A 22,500-nucleotide genomic window follows, 5' to 3' on the forward strand; every position below is an offset into this window, starting at 1 on the left:
TACACTACAGTAAGGTACAGTAGAGTACAGTAAAGTACAGTACAGTAAGGTACAGTACAGTAGGGTACAGTAGAGTACAGTAAAGTACAGTAAGGTACAGTACAGTAGAGTACAGTAAAGTACAGTAAGTTACAGTAGAGTACAGTAAAGTACAGTAAGGTACAGTAAAGTACAAAACAATACAGTAAGGTACAGTAGAGTACAGTAAAGTACAGTAGAGTACAGTAAAGTAAAATAAAGTACAGTAAAGTAGAATAAAGTACAGTAAGGTACAGTGGAGTACAGTAAAGTACAGTAGAGTACAGTAAAGTACAGTAGAGTACAGTAAAGTACAGTATAGTAAGGTACAGTAGAGTACAGTACAGTAAGGTACAGTACGGTACAGTAGAGTACAGTATAGTATAGTACAGTATGGTAGAGTACAGTACAGTAAGGTACAGTAAAGTACAGTAAGGTACAGTACAGTAGAGTACAGTACAGTACAGTACAGTACAGTAAGGTACAGTACAATACTGTAGGGTACTGTACCTTACAGTACCTTAAAGTATCCTATTTGTTGGGTTGGAATCGAGCCCACACTGTTTCGAAGGAACAGTATTTCTAGTTATCTTTTGAAACTGCCCCAAAAAAAGCTGTCCGAGGCATGTTTCCGACTTTCTAAACCAACTTTAAAACTATCAGTTCTAGGGGTAAAAATTATACACCATTCGCTATAAAATGGTAAAAAAGTACATGTCTTCTTCAAAAAAAGGTGTCAGAGATTCGTTACGAGGGTCAACACGCTTCTCCCCGTCTAAGGGACGGTTTTGACGGCCATACCCTGCTGTGTCTTCCGCTAAACCTGACTGGAGGACCTGACCGGGACGCGTGATTATGGATCCCACTGGGAAAGATGGAGAACGAGCGTCCAGCGATCTCCTTCTCCTCGGCAGCTTTGAGCCCTTTTAGCAGACATATGTCCTGCTGTCTCGGAGGACTGAGGTCCGTGGCTCATACACTCTGTGTGTGTAGCCTGTGTGTGTGTGTACACACACAATAGCTCTCCAAAATAGCCTTACGGTGCGGCGCTGCTACACGCTAACAACAACATCACGTTGGTGCGCGGCACGGCAGGACGGACGAAGTATACATTGCGAGGCACCGCACAACGGACGAAGTATACATTCACTACTAACTGATACGGCCCCGCCTCCTTTTCAGACCGTTTGAAGAAACACCACGTGACTTACTGTATCATAATGTTAAATTTCGGCCGGTGTCACGCCCCCTTTAAGTACAGTTTTGAGGTATTTGTACTTTACTTGAGTATTTCCAGTTTTCAGTACTTTTACTTCTACTCCACGACATCTCAGAGGCAAATATTGTACTTTTACTCCGCTAAAATTATTTGAAAACTTTAGTTACTAGTTACTGCATATATACTTGATTATATTATAAAACATACATTACTCCACTTAGACCCTATTTTATACCTAGGCTATTTGAAAATAGACGATCTACAAGCTCACTGCATGCCGCGATGCGACGAGTTGTGAGCTTGTAGATCTGCTATTTTCAAACATTTTGTACTTTTACCTTTGGTACTTTAAGTGTATCTTAATGCCAATACTTCCATACTTTTACTCAAGTACATTTTGAATTCTGGACTTTTACTTGTAACGGAGTATTTCTACATTGCAGTGTTGATACTTTTACTCAAGTGAAAAACGTGAGTACTTTTTCCACCACTGGGCTGTAGGAGCCTTGCAGAGAGGAGTGTGTCGCTCTCTTGTGGCCTTTCTCTTCATCTGTCATCCCTCTCTCCTCCCGTCTCCTCCTAGTAGTCTCCCAGACTCCCTTTCATCTTCCTCCCTCCTCCTCTACTGCTAGAAAGCAGGCTCCCTTTCTCTCTCTCTCTCTCTTTTGGATTGATTGCTTGAATGCTTCATTTATTCATTCATTTATTTATGCTTTATCAACAAGTTAGTTAACAGTACAGTCAAAAGTTATACTAAAAGTTGTACTATTTGTGTCCATTGTACTTAATTCTCTCTCTCTCTCTCTCTCTCTCTCTCTCTCTCTCTCTCTCTCTCTCTCTCTCTCCCCCCCCCCCCCCCTCTCTGATTATCTTTCTATCCGTTGCTCCGGAGGTCAGGGCGTGAGTGGAGCGAGTCGGGCACGAGTGACATTTCTCCGTGATTTAAAGGTCTTGTGAAATTTAATTATTTTTAATTTTTAGGCTTTTTTTTATTACTTTTTTTGAAGTTTTTTTAATTACTGTAGTTTTTTTTAATTACTAGGTTGTTGGTAGGGATGGGACGATACGCGATATTATCGTTTATCGTGATAAAAAACACTCACGATAATCGTATCGTGGAGATTTAATTTATAGTGATATTGTCCTCCATCATGCGCTGGGATCAATTCACCTTTTATTTGCCGAGCTGCATAACTTAAACACACACTTAAACCCTCTATAAGGTACTTATAATATACTACTTGATACAGTCTTTTTTTCACTCTCTATCAGATGTCTTTGCCAAAAATAGCCGATCAACAAGCTCACACGTTGTGAGCTTGTAGATCTGCTATTTTTTGGCAAATATTCTGCCCCAGGCTAATGGATTTTGATTATCTTGACTAGAAGTTTGCGGCCAGAAAGTCTAGAGTTCAGGCCGCTGCGCGGCCTTCACCGCCATGCGCGACCTTGTGTAGCGGTTTGGACTGTGAGACCATCCGCCAAGTCGTCTGCGTTTCGTTGTGAGAGGATCGGCCCCCGTGAAAAACGCGTTCTGGCACGAAACGGTTACGTTTCGCGCGTTTGTGACGCCCCCTAGGGGTCGAAGTGGAAATGCTTTTGGGGATTCGTTGAGTATGCCACCCCCGACCTGTGGTTGAAATTCAGTGTTGACTCGACCTATTGTTTGTGATTTATGGCTATTGTTTGCGAAACGGGCCCCTCCCGCTAACTTTGGAAGCGCGTTACGAACGAACGGTATGGACTATCGAAATATCCTTTGACTATGTTTATCGCATGGCTTCATAGATCATGTGTACCGGTTTTTAAGACATTTGACGAAAATATGTAGGAAAAGGAGTGTGTAGGAAAAAGTGTGTTTTGGAGAAAATTCAAGATGGCGGAAAATCTATCCTGGCGCAAATGGGCGTGGCCTATATCGGGAGATGCGTCTTGACCCAAGGAATCCAGGGAAAAAATAATTTTAATTTTCCGACCTACGGTTCAACAGTTACAGGCCAAAACGTAAACTGGGCTGTTATAGCGCCACCATGAGGCCAATGAAGGTGGAAAAGTTGATGGTCAGCAAGGAATATGCGTTATTGATTTTTGTATTATGTTTTTTAGACAATTGAACAACTGCTGAACGTGGAGTTGCAGATGCACATACATACATACACACACACTACCCCATTCTGATTAGGTTGTGAGGATAATATCGTAAATCGCGATTTCTTTTGTCACAATAATTGTGATATGAAATTTTCATATCGTCACATCCCTAGTTGTTGGCCTGAAAGAACTTCGAAGGCCGCTGCTTTAATGCTTTTGCTCTTTTTTATTGCAGGTCCACAAACTCCAGTCCAGCAGCGGTGAGTTGCATTGTATGTATAATAACGGGCTTGCACTCCTCTTCCCCCGTACCATTCTTCAGCCGGTATGTCTCATGCTTTCTGTTCTTTTTTATCTGGGGTGAGCCGTTGAGCTCAACAATCCTCTCGCTGTCAAAAGCCTCTCTACTCCACAAGAGAACGGCATATGGCTGCAGTGTGTGCATCACACCAGTAGCGAGGAGAGCCACATCAAAGCACATTATTTGATTTTATTAATAGACAATGTGGAGAGTCAAGTGGAGAGCCACTCGATGTGGAAAAAGAACAGAGAGAAAGGCACCAAAGTGTTAGTTGGCAGGCACTGACGCGTGGCTGAATGAATATACACCCCCAACATAACACACCGTAAGAAGATTCATTTGCAGCTCGTTCCAGTGTACAGTATCAGAATTTACATTTGCATTTTTGCATTACCGGGTTTGTTTTACAAACTGATTTTGTATTGTAAGCACTTTTCTGTTTATTTGAATACTGTGATTGTATTACGAATGTAATGTGTGTGCGCGTGTGTATGTGCGTGCGCGTGTGTGTGTGTGTGCGCGTCCAAAGGATTTAGATGTCCTTTGAAGTAAACCTGTCCCTCTCCTTCCTCTACACCATACATGGGCAACTGGCGGCCCGGGGGCCACATGCGGCCCCCATCTTCACTTAATGCGGCCCGCAGGGTAATATTGGAGTACTGATATATTATTGATTTCAGCTGCTACAATTCCAAATATGGAAAAAAATTCCGTCTTTAATTACTTCAGTCTATATTAGTAGCTAAATGACTAGTATTACAATGTTATTGAATTTTTTGATGTCCAATGTATTTGTATTTAAGTTCATCTATACTATAATTTTGCCATTAAACGAAACGGGTATTTCTTACATTGATGCTCCTACATATTATCATGCAAGCACCAGTTAAAGTTACTTTCCATCCCTCATATACTGTATGCACAGTGCACATCCCATAACCCACACACTGCACATCATTTTGGAGCTCATATCTTTGAACGGGTAAGGGCTAGTAAAGTTAACATAAGAAAATATAAATATATTTGGAATTTCTAGTCAACAGAAGAAAAAAAAAAGTTACTTTTCGGGATTCCAATTCAAAAATAGCAGATCTACAAGCTCAAAACGCGTCGCCCTGCGACGCGTTTTGAGCTTGTAGATCGGCTATTTTTGCTATGTGTATGCATTGTGGCCCTCTGGAGTGAGTGTGAAAATATAGTGGCCCTCTCCATCATCAAAGTTGCCCACCCCTGCTCTACACCCAACACCCGTCCCCATGGGATGTACAGACATGTGAAACACCCACCCACACTAGTGCTGATAACTAAATGAACACTAAATAAGTAAAAATTATGATGTTTTCTTGCTGTTCACATACTGCCAACCGGGTAAAGAAATCACAGATTGAGGCTTTTTCATACCGATAGGTATACTGTAGTGTAAACCTTTGCTTTTATATGAACCATCCAAGACTATTAAGATTTTATGTAAGATGCTTCTGAACATGTTGCTATAGTCGATGCCCTCCTGGCCCCCGAACTGTGGAATAAACTCCCCATTGCAAGACAAATAGAACAATACACAATAGAACAGCAGACTCACTCCCTATAGCTTCCACTGTGGTCTGAAGACTCACCTCTTCAGACTCCACCTCAATGACCATAAATGTTATTTAGATAGATATATTTTTACTGAATAGGTGCTTGGTCTACCTGCGTTTTCTCTTAGATTACTATTTCTATGCATTTGATGTATTGTTTACCTTGCTTATTGTAAGTCGCTCTGGATTAAGAGCGTCTGCTAAATTCCTAAATTTTAACCGCTTCAAATGCTCCTATCTTAAAATAATAAACGACAATAGCCTATCTACAAGGTCTCCATACATACGCCGCAGACGCATGGAGGTCTTGTAGATCGGCTATTTCCGCTGAGCAACATACTTCCATAGAAGACATGCTGGCTTCTACATCCAGATGACTGAAGCAGGGGTTGACACTAAGGTCTCAGAGACACTTGCCTCGTCGGGCAAGTACAGGTACAAGTTCTACTTTCCCGAAGGTCATGCCCACTTGCCCCGAAAAGCAAATCGTCCATTATAAAACTATAGTTAACATTTGTGCTTGTAGAACAAATGAATGTCAAATGACATAAAAATCCAATGGATAACTGCCGAGTGGCAACAGTTACATTGAAAAACCAGAATGAGTGCAACTTCTAGTTGTAAAAATGTAGCACCGTTCTTCATTAATGGTCAATAACATTTAATGAAGACAGAATGCACATGCCCGCAGGGCCACCTAAAAGCAAATACACTTGCCCGAACAGTCGGGCAGTCGGGCAACGGTTATTTGACACTTGACACTTGACTAGCAGATTTACATGCTCACAACGTGTCATGGCAGTTTGACTGTCTGTCTGTTCTGACTGTTCTGTTTCTATGTCTATTAGGTTGGAGCTGCAGTCCACTTGTTGTGGCGATGTGTGTCCTGGCAATTACCTGGCTGGCCTCAATCCAGCAATCACCTGGCTGGCTACAAACACCTGGCAGAGGCGCCACGCCAGTGCTCTGTGATAGACCTTCTTCTAGCCTTTGTGCTTTAAGTACTATGTCAGTTATATCCTCCTGTTCAGCCTGTTGCTTGCTTGGGATCCTTGTCTTTTCTGGATGCTAATGTTTGGTCTCTTCTCTCAGCCAGCCAGACTGCCTTCCCACGCAGCTCCAACATTTGTTTGAGGACCAGGCCTGAGGACTGACCTCCCCAAGAAGACCTTGGTATTTTGTTCAGCTTGTTAAGCTTGGAGCCTAGTTTATGTTAGACGTTAATTATTCCTTGATGGCTCACTTGGCTTATATTCAGTTTGAAAGCCTATTTCTCAGTTTTAGGATTTTGGATTAAAACCACTTTAAGTTTTGCATTTCTACGTTTCCTTTGTCTGATCCTTGTTGCATTTGGGTTCTCTGACTGCCTTGACACAACGCCTCGCATTGTGAGGTGTTGTGAGCATGTAGATCGGCTAAGTATCAACCCCTGACTGAAGCCATGGCGACAGAGAACTTAAATCCACAAGCCCCTCTATCTCTCCCCCCCGCACTCACCTCTCTTCTCCCCAAAGTAGAGGGTCTGCTGGGCCGTGTTGGACCACTGCAGCGAGGAGTTGTCGCTCTCGGCCACGCGGCAGGTGAGCGTCACCGTCCCCCCCACGGACACCATCTCGTCAGAGGTCACCGGCTGCAAGGGGTCGTCGTCTAGGCAACAGGAGACGGAGATGGAGAGAAAAGGGAGAAAGAGAGTGACAGGTCAGGTCCGGTGGTCTTTGCGGTCCGCGGGGTATAAAGGAACAGAGAGAGAGAGAGGTGGGGTGGGGAGGGCAGGGTGAGACAGAGGGACGAGCGAGATAGAGGGACGGAGGAAGAGAGACAGAAAGGGAGACGGATGTCGGGCCAAACACAAGCGCACGCTACGACACACAAATCAAACAGGCTGGAAGCAGAAAAAAAAGAGCTCGCCATTTTTTTCCGCTCTTTCTCTGTCAAACCTATCTTTCCCCATCTTTCTCTCTCGCGCGCACGGTCACGCACGCGCACGCACACACCCATGACAAACGCACAAAAACAGGCTGTCAGACAGGAAAGAAAGTAAAAAAGAAAAGAAAAGGCAGACAAATGGCTTTCCAGTCGTATAAGGTCTGCGGGGCCCTGCGTGTGCGGAGAGCGATGAGTCAATACCATCCCGGTTCTAGTATCCGGGGAGGGTTGAACCCCACAGGGACCCGGGTGATGAAGAGTCTGCGCCTGCTCGCCCCATCCACGACAGGGTCAAAGGCAGGCGAAGACGAAGAGAGTGCACACTCATAGCGCTAATGGAATCGCAGACCTCTTCTTGTTTCGACGACGGCCACCTCGTTTTCTTCTCTTTTTTTTAACCATGCATATGTATCACACAGGACGGGAGCCGCATGCTCAGACAGGACAGGCATTATGGAAATGAGTGGGTGAGAGAGACGGAGAGAGAGAGAGAATACAAATGACCTGCCGTAATGAAGGGGATTGGAAAACGACATGAATGCGGAATGCGGCATGAAGCGGTGCTGAACCGCGAGCTGTTCCAGGGGCGCGGAGGTGCCGTTCAAATGGGCTCAAATTATGGTGTTTAGCAGAACTCTCTTGATAATGGGTGAGCGCCTAGACTAATTCTGCCCCCCTTCGCAGTCTGCCAAGGGGTTGTTGTTGTTGTTCACTGTTCACGCGCAGGAAGGCGAGGTGTAGTACATAAGAACACAACAACACTGACAGTGAGTAACTATAGAAAATGTTATTGTTTTCCATTTCTATTTTTTACAGCCGCCAGTTATAATGAATTACCGTCAGCTTGTGTGGTTGTGATATACTGTAGCTATAACTATAACAGTGGTTCTCAACCTTTCCAGGCTGTGACCCCCCAAAATGATCATAATTTGAACGCCCCACTAAATTGCGGAGGTGGAACCTTAGTGGGTGGAGAGGTAATCACAAGGCCACCGGTTGCCTCCTCCTGGCCTGGCCAGTATCCCTGTCCAGTGGTGTAAAGTAAGTAGTTAAGTACTGTACTTGAGCACAATTTTGAGGTATTTGTACTTTACTTGAGTATTTCCCATTCCCAATACTTTTACTTTTTCTACTCCACTACAGATCGGATTCAAATATTGTACTTTTACGCCATTACATTTATTTGTAATAGATTTTGTAGATTTTGATTATTATTACAAAACATACATTAACCACTTCAGCCCTATGTACATTTCGGCCATTTGAAAATAGCAGATCTACAAGCTCACAATGTGTCGCATCGCAAAACATTTTTATACATTTGAATACTTGAAATGGGACATTCTGCATAATGAGTACTTTCTACTTTTGGTACTTAGTACATTTTGATACCTTTGTTCTTTTACTCAAGTACATTTTGAATTCATGACTTTAACTTGTGTGAATACCTTTTTCCATCACTGTCCGTGTCCACGTCTCCCTGAGCAAATTACACTTGAGTTATAACACTAATCATGACCACCTTTCAGGTGGGTGAAGCTCAAAGTGAATTTAGTCCTGCAGTAAGGTCTACAAATATATGACAGGTTTTGGGCGCTAACACATCTGGTGCCAACCCCGAGTTTCCCGAGTTTGTATTGATACCAACGCTGTGCCAACCCCGAGTTTCCCGAGTTTGGGCCGTTTTTGAAAAAAAATAAAAAATAAAAATAAAATAAAATAAAAAAAATTCAAATTTCTTTTTGGGACCTCCAGAAATGTATTAGGCATGATCGCGATCGCAAAATTGCATGTTTAACCCCCATACCAACCCATTCTTTCAAACATGGCAACCATGTTTGTTTACATCTGAAGAAAACATAATGGCCCATAAATCATGAATGCCTGAACGGATTTCCAAGCGGATTTTTTTGTTTGAAAGCTGTGAACAGCATCTACACACGTGGTGCATCATCTAGGCATGGGCGTGCACTTTTTACACAATTGCACAATTACATGGAAGTCTATGGTAACCATGGCAACGCGAGACATTGAAGAGAAAAAATCATTGCAACATAAGTGATTACATCAATTACACTCTATTGATCCCAGTGGAGAAATTGGTCCTCTGCATTTGATCAATTCTAACTATTAGGAGTGGGCACTGTCAGCCACTGAGCAGAGCGCATGCAGCTCCAGATATATATACTGTATATATGATCTGATGGATACAGTCTCACATGACCCTCCATCTGGCCCTGACCCAACCACACCAAACACAGACAACTTTTAGGAATCGATTGCTAATTACAATTACGCAACAACATTCAAATATATATATTTCTATAATGAACAAAATCTTAAGCACTATAGCCTACTTTGTCGTTCAACAGTGTCATGGTCTACACATGACCAAGCTCAGAATGTGTCAAACGTGTTTTTTTTTGTTTTGTTTTTATCGAATAGATCAAATACTTGAGAAATACAATAATGTGCGAACACAGCAGCAAGATGTGTGAACTGTTGCGACAAAAGAAGGCTAGAGAAAGGAAAACAACCAGCCTAAGGTCTACAAACCATTGAACGGCATCCAGACCTACAGTACGGCACATACAGTATAAACAGAGCTGCTACCTTTAAACACCTTTTCAATTTGAGGCTTTTTTTCCTTTTCCTTTATTTGTATACTATTGAAATCGTATTGAGAAAACAGAAATGCTGCTATACAGTATGTGTTCCAAAAAAAGCTTCATACACGGTATATACTGTACAAAATGTGATATGGCTCTGTTTACACAATGCTGTACCCCCTCCAACTGTATATATGTTCCTAGCTCCTTTCAGAACCTCTCCCTTCGCTATGCAGCTCCGAGATGAGGTCACTGTCACTGTCACTGAGGTTCACTGTCGTCAACCAGAATCGGCGGACTGGGGGGAAGATAGATTCTATTCTATCCATTCCTCATAGACTGTAGCACTGGAGCCCGGAAGTTCCAGAGAGGCTAAAAACACAGAACCGGCTGACAAAATGAGCGATATAAACTCTTTATTTCAACGCGTTACTTAGATTTTCTTCCACACTTGAGAAGTAAACAGATGAGAGACCGGCATAGGACCTTTACTTTTTGGATAGAATGTTCACAAAAGGTAAGACGTGTTCGCGAACGGCAGATCTTCCCCCCAGTCCGCCGGTTCCGAAAGGAGCTGATATGTTCCCAATTTTCAACTGTGCTCATTATGCTTTGTAAACGTATGTTTTCTCATGCCAATAAAGCTCCTTTGAATTGAAATTGAATTGAAATTGAATTGAACTGATCAGTTGCAGTCCTCCATACTTTGACTGCTGTGCATTCAGTTGAATCATCTCTGAGCAGGTAGGCCTGAACACAACACCTCCCCTTCCAGTGTTGTTTTTGACAGCAAATTTTGATTTAGTTTTAGTCATAGTCTTTTGAATAAAATGTCTTGAGTTTTATTCATAATTAGGTCACCCGAACAGTTTTAGTTTTAGTCTAGTTTTAGTCGACTAAATATCATAAGATTTTAGTCGACTAAATCCACTGTTGATTTAGTCAACTGTAGAATTGTATTTCGGCAGGCCTTGATGGCATCATAATGACTGATTTTACACTTGGTTGCGTGCTGAAAATAGCCGATCTACAAGCTCACAGCGACGCGTTGTGAGCTTGTAGAAAGGCTATTTTCAGCACGCAACACCTGAGAGCAACCAAACATAAAATGACTCTCTTCTCCACTAGTCCCTCTCTCTCTCTCTCTCTCGTTTTAGTCTAGTTTTTATTTTGTTGACGAAATTGTCAATATATTTAGTCTTAGTTTTAGTCATCACAGCTTAGTTTTTATTTCGTTTTTATTTCGTTTTTGTCAGTGAAAAAAACGCAGTCGACAAACATTTTTCGTCATAGTTTTAGTCGACGAAATCAACACTGTCCCCTTCCACTCTGCCAGGATGCTGGCTTTCTCTCAGCAGGCAGCGGAGCCTTGCAGCGGCTACAGCTCAGCAGCAGTGTGGCTCTGAAGCAGCACACTCACTGAGAACAGCGGCTTGCCCCAGGGCAGCGTGCTCGGCCCCCTGCGCTTCACGCTACTGACCACCGACCAACACCACAAGTTTCCCTGGTCGACAGTTACCCCAGCAGCGACATCATTTCCTACGGCCAACAAGAAGGCACACCCAAGATGGAAATATAGCAAGACACGGCAATTCCGGTTTACTTCCCGTATCTGCGTGACGAAGGTGGATACCAGGGACATGCAGAGAATGTTAGAGAGGCAGGGGCTGAAATTTCTAAAAGGGCCTTTTGGTGAAAACATCGAAAAGAGCAGACCTCCAAGCTCACAACACGCTGCGCTGTGGCGCGTTGTGAGCTTGGAGGTCGGCTAATTTCGATGCTTGATTTCAACATAAGATGCTGCATTCTGGTTCAGGAGAGTTTGGACAAGGAAATTCTCTTGAATGCTGCCTTCAGGTGTGGCATGGAAAGAGGGCATTTGCATTTATTTCACCATAGCAAAAACTGCATTCATGGTCTGGAGAGGGCACTTTTTACAGATGGATAAAAGGACAGGGGCTCGAGCCCCCTTTGATGTCTATGTGTGCACATGCCTGGTGGATACCTTTTTAGGAGGCGGAAGCATGTTCGGAGTTTTCCAATGAGAGAGTGAACGTGAACACAGCTTCTGAACTATTCTTTTGCTCCATGGTGACTGAACTAAATATTGGACCTGATTGTCACAAGCCACATAATATTCCCAAAATATTCATACTAAAGTGGCTTTCTTCAGCGACACAAATAAGGAGAAAACCTACTGTAATATCGCCCTTTTATCTGTCCCAGTCACAGTCTCGCGGGATCTAGAACCAGTAAACAGTTACAGGACGTTCGCGAGATTTGCCGTCAGACGCCGGCACCCACTTAGAAGGTTATTATTTGTAGGCTTTGTGTACCATGTCGCACTCTAGTGGCTCCAACCAGGATGCCCTATCTTGTATATTAAAACTCTTTGGGCACACTCACCAAGGTGGAAATAGCGGCAACCCCCCCAAAAAATAAAGATATATGACCGTCTGCTCAGATAGCACCTATTTCTTCATTGCTACCGCAGGCTAACCGCGTTTCGGCAGGGAAGCTTCACCAGAGCGTAATAAAACAAACAGACAAACAAAAAAAAAACCAACAACATCCTTTCCACCTTGCACCGACCCCGTTGAGAACGTCCCCACCAGCTGCGTTACCGTCTGCCGTGGGACCCGTCGAATCCGCCGACCGCCCAGGCTCCTCAGAGAGACCATGCAGAAAATAATCGGTTGAGTGTGTGTGTGTCTGTCTGGTTCTCTCCCTCCCGGCCGAAACCATAAGAATACATTTTGTCTCTGTTGGGAAGGCCTCTCCTCCCCAAAGGTGGAAAAAGTACTCACATGTTGTCAAAGTAAAGGTGTCAACACTGCAACGTAGAAATACTTTGTTACAAGTAAAATTTCCCGGAATTCAAAATTTACCGGTACTTGTGCAAAAGTATTGGCATTAAAATGTACTAAAGGGGAGCACACACTGGACGTGGGCGGCTGCGCAGCGTCGCGGTATCGACGCACGTGAAGTGCCGCATGGTAACCTCAACTGGATGCGCCGCGCTGCCACACAGCACATCCATTTCCCCCGGTGGGGAGAACCATGGGAGAACATGTTCACCGCGCAGCAACGCTGGTAAAATAGAACAGCGGCGTATCGGCACGGCAGGCGAGGCGGCAGACCCGTGGCTGCGCGCGTCTGACGCCGCCGGTGTGGGGTTAGTTCATTGAAAATTATGGGGCTGTATGTTTTGACACGCCGCTTCCGCGCCACCTCCGTGTCCGGTGTGTGTTCCCCTTTAGAGTACCAAAAGTAAAAGTGCTCATTATGCAGAATGTCCCATTTCAAGTTTTCAAATGTATACAAATCTTTTCAGATCTACGAGCTTAGATTGGCTATTTTCTAATGGTCGAAATGTATATAGGGCCGAAGTCGTTAATGTATGTTTTCTAATAATAATCTAAATCTACAAAGTAACTAGTAACTAAAGTTTTCAAATAAACGTAGTGGAGTAAAAGTACAATATTTGGACCTGAGATGTAGCGGAGTAGACGTGAAAGTAATTGGAAATTGGAAATGCTCAGGCAAAGTACAGATACCTCAACATCGTACTTAAGTACAGTACCTGTAGTAAATGCACTTAAGTTACTTTACACCACTGCTCCTCCCAGCCCTCACACACGCGTTTTGTCCCCCTGTCATCCTCCAGCAGATCCAGAAGCACACAGACTATACCACGCTGTGCAATAGTTCCTTCCCCCAGGCTATCAGGATGCTCAACTCACTGCCGCCTCAGTGAGTTGAGCTACTAGTAGTACTACTAGTGCTGTGGTTCTCAAACATTTATTATGTCCAGGACCACCACATTGAAATTGTCCGCAGACCCCCATTTGAAAAGATATGCCACGGGGACCCCCATAAGAGATACCTTTTTACTCTGAGAGTGTACAAATGGAACCAAATCATTTGTTGGACACCGTCCATTTGTTCTTCGGAGAAATGGAAGTTCCCACTATGATGGGAATGTGTGAGTTACCGTTAGTGCCTATTGATATTGACAGATTTCACCCAGGGTTTTTTTTTTTGTCAGCTGACCTAGTTCACTCAGCAAAGAAATAAAAAGAAAATAAATCAAAATAAAACAATTCACAGGAGGCAAGCACTGATCACCCCATGATGTGCACTGCAATGTAGTTTCAAATGCGCTAAATTGCAGGCGCTTTTTTGAGAGTAAAAAAACTAAAAAGAAGAAGACACGTGTGCCATCTCAACGGGCACCAACTGTAAAACTAAAGATGAACCTGAAGCTGAACTTTTGAACACTCCCCCGAACCTTATCCACAAACCGTTCCACCACAATGCTATGCTATACGCTAAATTAAACAAAACTAACACACATAATCTTAACCAAAAGACAAAGCAAAGCAAACAAACAAACAAACCCCAAAAAAAGACGCAAGTGAGGCGTAACGTAATCAATGACAAGGCTAAGCCAACAGGAGGGAACGTCTCATAACAACATATGCCTCAAAGCGGGTCTCGTCGTTGTCGTCACCCCTGCAAGTATGGCACGTATAAATAGTCTAATTGGAAACAAATTGTCATGACGAGGAGAGACAGGTTTGATATTCTGCCATGGAACGTTATCACATCAGTGCACCGCCGGTGGAATTTATCTTTTTTCTTCTCTCTCTCTCTCTCTCTCTCTCGCTGTCTTTTTTTTTGTAGCAGCAAGAACATCTGCTTAAGTGCGCTTCGGCGGAACTCCCATCCAGACATGAAAGGAACGGGATGGGTGAGGCGGGTGTGTGTGTGTGAGGCGGGTGTGTGTGTGTGTGTGTGCGTGTGTGTGCGCGTGTGTGTGTGTGAACTGAACTACCTCGGTGTAGCATCAAGAACACACATTTACAGTTACATATGCCGAGGGGAGGTATATATGCTGCAGGCTGCACGCTCTTCCTCGTTCGTTTATCTTTTTATTTATTTCAGACCAAACTAACTGCTTAAAAAAAAAAGAAAAGAAAAAGAAACACGAGAAGAAACTAAAAGCTGTCAGGTTTTCGTGCTACCGTAGCTTGTTGGTGCCGAGAGGATTCCAGAAAGAGACAACAACAGGCCTTATGAAAAGGAGGATGCTCTGGCGTGCGTTTTTGCTTGTCGTGAATTAAACAGCAGCACTGGTAGAGAACACTGTCAGGGCACTCTCGCACAAACACACATAATGTACAGTGTACAGTACACACACACACACACACACACACACACACACACACACACACACACACACACACACACACACACACACACACACACACACACACACACACACACACACACACTTACACTTACATAAGTAAGCATACGCGGACTGATCCACACGCACATGCAAATACAAACGCGAGCACAGTCGCACACACTGTACACGTGACGCGCAAGCACGCGCGTTTGTGTGTACACAATAACGTTTGTACACTGTACGCGCGCAAGCACATGCGCACGCACGTACACACACACACATACATATACGTTTGTACTGTACTATAGAGGACAATGACACAAATTTAGGGCAGCAATTTCACAAATGCCGTTTTTACCTTTTCTTTTGCTATTTTTAACGCTAGCCCTAAAGCTTGAGTCATGACACCAGTATAATGGTCCTCACTGTGTCTGTTTGTCCAATTCTAATACACTGGTGAGGACATTTGAATGTAGTAGGTGCACACACACACACACACACACACACACACACACACACACACACACACACACACACACACACACACACACACACACACACACACACACACACAGACACACACACAGAAGAGTCTTTCACAAGTGTCAGTGAAGTGAGTTGTTCATCCTCTCTCTCTCTCTCTGTCTCTCCCTCCCTCTCTCTCTCTCCCTCTCCCTCTCTCTCTCTCTCTCTCTCCCTCCCTCTCTCTCTCTCCCTCTCTCTCTCCCCTAACCATGACCTTGTGGTTGGCTCCTGCTAAGCTTGTCGTGGTTGTTAGGGGCTGAATGTGTGGTCAAGTGCGTGGAGGATTAGTGTCTCCTTTAATAGCCTCTGAAGCTAATTCTTTTGCGGGCTGACGGTGTGAGAGCTCTTGTGTTTGGCAGCGTCACTCTGGTACGATAGTCCGTCCCCGTGCGCCACTCATACACGCCGTGCAGCCACAGACGGGGGTCTTCTATGTACAGCATGGTGGGCGTGTCGTCTCTTCCCCCCCCCCCCCCGACCGCCACCGAGCCTTGACCGCCACCGAGCCTTGATGTGGGCTTCCTTACACTGGAAACAAGTGTTTCATTATCGCCACTGTCGGGCAGAAACCTTGTATCTCCAAGTTTCAAATGTGTACGTTTTCTTTTTTTTTCGTAAAGTAAAACCCTGCTTCACCATACAAGGCTGTCACACAAAACTAGTGAAAACAGCAGATCTACAAGCACACAACGCCTCGCGGTGCGAGGTGTTGTGTGCTTGTAGATCAGCTATTTTCACTAGTTTAATTCATTTTTAAAACGATTAATACCAAACGAATGGTTTTGGACATACGAGGTTTCCACCCGACAACGACTTTATGCTTTTGTGTATTTATTCTTTTGATTCCATGTAATTCTTTTACCGAAATCACATCTAATCAAATCGTTCTATATAAACAATCAAATAGAAAGGTTTGTGCTCTAAACTCAAGGCTTACTAAGGATATCTCCTTTATAAGATGTTTATGGGATGTTTTGGCATAGCATTGTATATTTGTCTGTCATTCAATGTTTCGATGAATCGAGTACACAGGACTTATTTTGCATTGTGTTTTACGAAAATCTTTTTCTTCTGCATAGTACTGTGTTCTATCTGTCTGTCATTCAATGTTATATGAGTTTAAATATACCTCAATTGATACAAGCCATAGTTTTTTTGGGGGTATATCCTTTTAGTTGACCTTGTACCAGTGAACAGTATTGTCGTGAAACTGTACCTTTTCCTATGCAAACAATGCAAACAAGGGTACTTCCCTTTACCTCTGCAAACTGTTAAATAAAGTATTCATTCAATCAACCAATCAATACAGGACAGGTGCGAGAGGCCATTATTAAAGTCCATAAAGTCCATAAACTACAGAAAAGGCTTGCTCGCTTGCGCGCTCGCGCACACACACACACACACACACACACACACAAACACACACACACACACACACACACACACACACACACACACACACACACACACACACACACACACACACACACGAGGATGCTCAATTGTAAAACCTTTTAATTGCAAAGGTGCAGAAAGTGACAAGGACATTTCGGTCCTCACCAGGCGTTGGATCGTTCACCCACTAATAGGGGACGTGAGCTGGGTTTAGACCGTCGTGAGGCAGGTTAGTTTCACCCTATAACCTACTGATGATGACGTGTTGTTGCAATAGTAATCCCACTCAGTAAACGAGTGGGACCGCAGGTTCAGACGTTCGGTCTGAACGCGTGTTTCAACCGTGTCACCTTTTGCACTTTTTGCAGAGCCTCGACGGTGGTCTGTAATTGTGCGAGCCTTTTCTGTCGTCTACCTGGAGTCCTCTAATCAGAGCAGCCGTTACAACGGGACAATTAGCGGCCTCTCGCTGAAGCTGTCACGAGCAGTTTGAATCTCTTAAACTGTCTTCTATCTACCTCTGCTGCTCATTTATTTCACAACAAGCAAAACAGCAGCCCTTCCAGCATCTGTTCAGTTTCATAACTGAAATGGAGACTTTAACTCTCAAATACCTGGAACGTGCCTGAGTCGCGTTAGATTTTTAACCACTTATATTTTATGCTTTAACTATTGAAAAATAGCAGATATACAAGCTCACAGCGCGGCACCGAGTGCCGCGCTGCAAGCTTGTAAATCTGCTATTTTTTGAAAGAAAAAAAAAAGTGAAAATGTGTGCAAGTCTTTGAATATCTTTGACCCGATCTTTGACCCGACTTCTAAATCCTTCTTCTAAATCAGTGGTTCTCAAACTTTTTCATGTCAAGGACCTCCAAAATTACAGGTCTTTGGCTGCGGACCGGACCCCCATCTCAAAATATGTTGTTCCAGGGACCACCCAGAAGCAAATATTTAAGTTACAAATGTTCGCTTTTAAAGGTGATACACCATGAAATGTCACTTTTCCTATTTTAAAACCTTTTTTGGGGGTCCCACTAGCACCTTCTATCCTCACAAAGTCCCATTTCTGACCGTTGTGTCTTTCTCTGGTTTTGAGAAGGCGAAGGTTAAAAGTATCCCACGGGTTCTCAAAACAGGCTATCCAGATTTTTTTTTCAAAACCTTTTTTTTTTTTTTCAAAAACATTTGGGGGGGGGGGGGGGGGGGTGGCGCAGTTCAGGCCAAAGGTGGTACTGCAGCTGAAATGCTCTGAGAGCCATTCAAAAATGAGAGAGGCTCTCTATTCAGGAGTGGTAATTTAGCCTCAAACCTTTTGAAAAACGTTTTTGGGACATAAACAATATGACATAAATACTTTTTAAAAACTTTTTTTTTTTTTTTTAAACATTTTGGGGGGGGGGGGGGGTGGCGCAGTTCAGGCCAAAGGTGGTACTGCAGCTGAAATGCTCTGAGAGCCATTCAAAAATGAGAGAGGCTCTCTATTCAGGAGTGGTAATTTAGCCTCAAACCTTTTGAAAAACGTTTTTGGGACATAAACAATATGACATAAATACTTTTTAAATGCATGGTGTATCACCTTTAAATGGATATATTCAAAGACTTAAAAAAAATCTTGATTTTTCAAAAATAGCAGATCTACAAGCTTGTATATCTGCTATTTTTCAATAGTTAAAGCATTCAATAATTTGAGGCCTAAATGGGTTAAGTGAGACGTATCAGGGTTCATACTGCAGCGTCATAGCAGTTGTGTCACGTGGCGTCGCTCTCCTGAGTGGGATTATATCACCATTAACATTTTTAAATAAGCGGTAACAAAATGGAACCAAAAAAAAAAAGGAGAGAGAAAAAGAAATATTGGGGATTAGAAGAACAAACACGTAATGTTTCCCACTTGTTTCACCATATGTGCCGCGCCAGATGGGCACGGATTACAAAATCAAACCAACTCGAATAGCTTCACGTAAACAGTCAAGCGCACACACATACTGTACTGTACACATACACAAACGCACAAATGCACAGGCAAAATAGGTCTGAATTTCACTTTGCTTCAACAACTGTTGCATGCGGCTGACACCACCCATCTGGGACTCTCAGGAAGGCTTATAAAGCAAGCGCTCAGGGAAGCCAGTGCGGGCGAACAGTGGGGCTATATATAATTATATAATGTACATGACCCCAATGTGCCACCGTCTCAAGCCGCGAGGTTGTTCGTCTTTACCCCCGAGAAGCCGCTTAAAGAGGCAAGTTAAGATAAACTGGGGATGGGGAAGTTCAGCCGGAGTTGAAAGGGTTAAGTGAGGCTAAGCGCGCGGCCGGGCAGAAATGAAAAGAGGGAACTATCTATCCTTAGCAGGAGGAGCGCTAAACACTGACTCTTGTTCTTCCTCTCCGCTCCAGGCCCTCCATCCCTCCCTCCAATGCTCTCCATGCACTCCCTTCTCTTTTTCTAATCCCTTGCTTCTTCTCTTTGGGCCTCCCTCTCCCCTCTCTCTCTCTGTCTGTCTCTTTCTCTGTCTCTCTCTGTGTGTCTCTCTGTGTGTCTATGTCTCTCAGTCTCTCTCTCTCTCCTCCCCCCCTGCTCCGGCGCTCACACAGCTGTATAAGCGGAGGAGTAGGGGAGATACGGAAGGTATTTAAAGCAACACAATTTACACTATCACCGCCTGGCAAGAGGGTGCAAGAGCCCAGACGTAGAGAGAGAGAGAGAGAGAGAGAGAGAGAGAGAGAGAGAGAGAGAGAGAGAGAGAGAGAGCGCAGGTGGGAAGAAAAGGAAGGACATGAAGAGAGGCAGACGGAGAGAGTTGCGGGTAAAAAGAGCGAGAGAGCTTAACCTGTTGAGACCGGAACACGTTATTACTTTAACCATTATTTTATGCTTTATCTATTGAAAAATAGCAGATATACAAGCTCACAGCGCAGGCACCGAGTGCCGTGCTGCGAGCTTGTAGATCTGCCATTTTTTTGAAAAATCGCAAAGATTTGTGTTTTTTAATATTCAATATCTTTGAATATTTTTGAGCCGGTTCTTGTGGTTCTCAAACCCTTTACATGCCAATGACCCCCAAAATGACATGCATTTGGCCGCGGAGCCCCATCTCAAAAAATGTTGTTCCAGTGCAATAGTTCAAATTTTTAGTTCCAATACATATATTCAAAGACTTGCACTACATTTTCAACGGCTTTTCAAAAATAGCAGATCTACAAGCTCGCAGCGCAGCCCTCGGTGCCGCGCTGTGAACTTGTAGATCTGCTATTTTTCATTAGATAAAGCCAGAGCCTTCTACCTACGGAGAGTTGCGTCACTCCCGTTCACTTCATGGGCCAGGTCTTCTACGCACACATCTATTGGCGTATAGTGACAAACGGCGAACCGGAAGTTTACAAAATGCATTGAAGTCTATGAGGTGTAAAGTGACAATGAACCATGTGACCAGCGCTGTTTCTGACCCCGCAGTGGCAGGACTCTCTGATTAGACGACTCTGGATAAAGCATACAACAATTCCAGGGGCGTTGATGGCTTAATAAACAGCATGTCACACCAGCACCACCACAACAACAACCCAGAAGCCCTCCACCACAAACCAGCTCAGACAGTGAAAAATGTGTCTACTTCACCACCATCATCATCATCATCCCATCCTCACCGTCTCGCGTCTCAGGTTTCTCCTCCCCTCTGCTCCTCCTTTCCCGCCTCCATCTGTCCCCCTCGTTCTCTCTCTCTCTCTCTCTCTCTCTCTCTCTCTCCTCCTCACCTCCCTCACGTCTCTGGCCTTCTGTCAGTTCCAGAGCCCCACCAATATGTCAAGTCGGGTCGATGTATATCGGCCGTTATTTGGGCTTTTTTTGGTGATGACGACATGGGTATCGAGCGGCGTGCGAGCCAAATGTGTCACGACTCCTGAGCTAAGCTCCAACATCTGGCTTTGTCCGTCCAAAGTTTGCTGTATGCCCACTCGCCCAGGGTTCATCATAGGAGAGCCAAAATGTTGATCAAAATAACAATTGAGTAGCTGAGACAAATAACAGTCCATATATATTTTTTTTTTTTTGGGGGGGGGGGGGGGGGGGGAATATAGATATGTTTTGATTTACCAGACTGTAAACCACAAACTAGTCATTTGTAATGTGTTAAATTGTTAATGCACTCCCCCCTCATTTTGTTCAATTGTCTGTTTTAATGTTATCTGCTCCCTTTGTCTGCTGAATCCTTGTACAGACTGTTGGAGATATACTGTTTTTCCACTTTCCAAGTTTCCATAAGTATTTTGTCTCATAATTCCTAATATATATGAGTTAAGTAAAAAAAAATCTAATTCGACAAAATGAGGGGGGAGTGCATTAAGAATTTGACAGATTAAAAACTTCTAGTTTGTGGTTTACAGTCTGGTAAATCACAAAAATATCTATATTCAAATGTTTAAAATGGACTTACAGTAGAGTAGACTGTTTCTCATCTCAGGTACTCAATTCTTCTACATCCTCTAATTGTGTAAACTTAAGTAATGCAGATGTTTAACAATAAATGAACCCTTGAGAGTGTAAAATGAAACCAGATTTCATCTCACACTCTCCAGAGTTGAGGATCTAATTTCCACTTGGTTACCAACTCTCCGTCATTTAGCTGCCCCCTCCCCCTCAAGGACCACTGGTTGAGAACCACTGCCATACATGATAGAAATACCTTCTCTATGGTTGTGTTCCATATATTATAGACCAGGGGTCTTCAACGTGTTCAGGCCAAGGACCCCTTAGCTGAGAGAGAGAAGCAGGGACCCCCTCTAAATATTGTATATATGCGTGTTGCAGATTTTCATCAATTTCATAGGTAGATTCAAACTTGTTTGACAGCACTGGCATCAGTCTGTTCACCTTTCACTCTGTACTTGGTCTGCTCTCTTCTATTTGCCGCAAATAGCCGATCTTCAAGCATGAGAGCTTGTAGATCTGCTATTATTAGCCAAAGCTCTCCTCAGAATAGGGATGCGAGGGTTCAAGGTGTTAATTTAAAAGAATGTTCCTATCACAAAGATCACAGGCAGACCACCGTGTGTCCTTCCTGCTAATTACTTCTGCACTGCTTAATGAACGCCTTTGTGTCCAAAGATAAACAGGCACGGGTGTGACTCTGTGTGTGTGTGCGTGTGCGCGCATGCGCGCGCGCGTGCGTGTGTTTTACAATGTTTTTTAGCTGTGCATATATGTTTTTCGATCTTGTGAATGTGTGTACATAATTGTGTGTGTACTCTCTGTCAATTAGTGTGTGCATACCATCGGTATTCTTTGTGATGTTACAGTATGCGTGTGCATGCAAATGACTATGTACTTTTGTGTGTATGAGGGTGCGTGTGTGTGTGTGTGTATCTGTGTGTGTGTGTGCGTGTGTGTGTGTGTGACAGTCACGTGTCAGAGCCATGCTAATGACACAAACATCCATCGTGCAACTCAACCGACAGTGGCGGGCGAGATATCTCACTTTTCACATGACATGCAGCGTTACACATCATTACACATACACGCCTGACACACACACACACACACACACACACACACACACACACACACACACACACACACACACACACAGACAGTACACACACAGTACACAGTCACACACAAAATCACATATGCGCAACGCAAC

At 43.8% G+C, this 22,500-nt stretch overlaps 1 protein-coding gene across 1 annotated transcript in view; it reads right to left on the reverse strand.

Annotated features, from left to right (window-relative positions):
* The window catches only part of cadm3 (cell adhesion molecule 3), a gene marked incomplete at both ends in the record, with an annotated part of 102,879 nt that overhangs the window by 29,177 nt on the left and 51,202 nt on the right, over nucleotides 1-22,500 (reverse strand). Inside the window, one exon of the mRNA XM_080725669.1 lies at nucleotides 6,707-6,856. Within this exon, the coding sequence (XP_080581795.1) occupies nucleotides 6,707-6,856 (150 nt within the window). The remainder of the gene's footprint in view (nucleotides 1-6,706; nucleotides 6,857-22,500) is intronic.

The sequence above is a fragment of the Nannobrachium achirus genome (assembly GCF_963921795.1).
Source record: "Nannobrachium achirus genome assembly, chromosome: 5".
Classification (NCBI taxonomy): Eukaryota; Metazoa; Chordata; class Actinopteri; order Myctophiformes; family Myctophidae; genus Nannobrachium; species Nannobrachium achirus.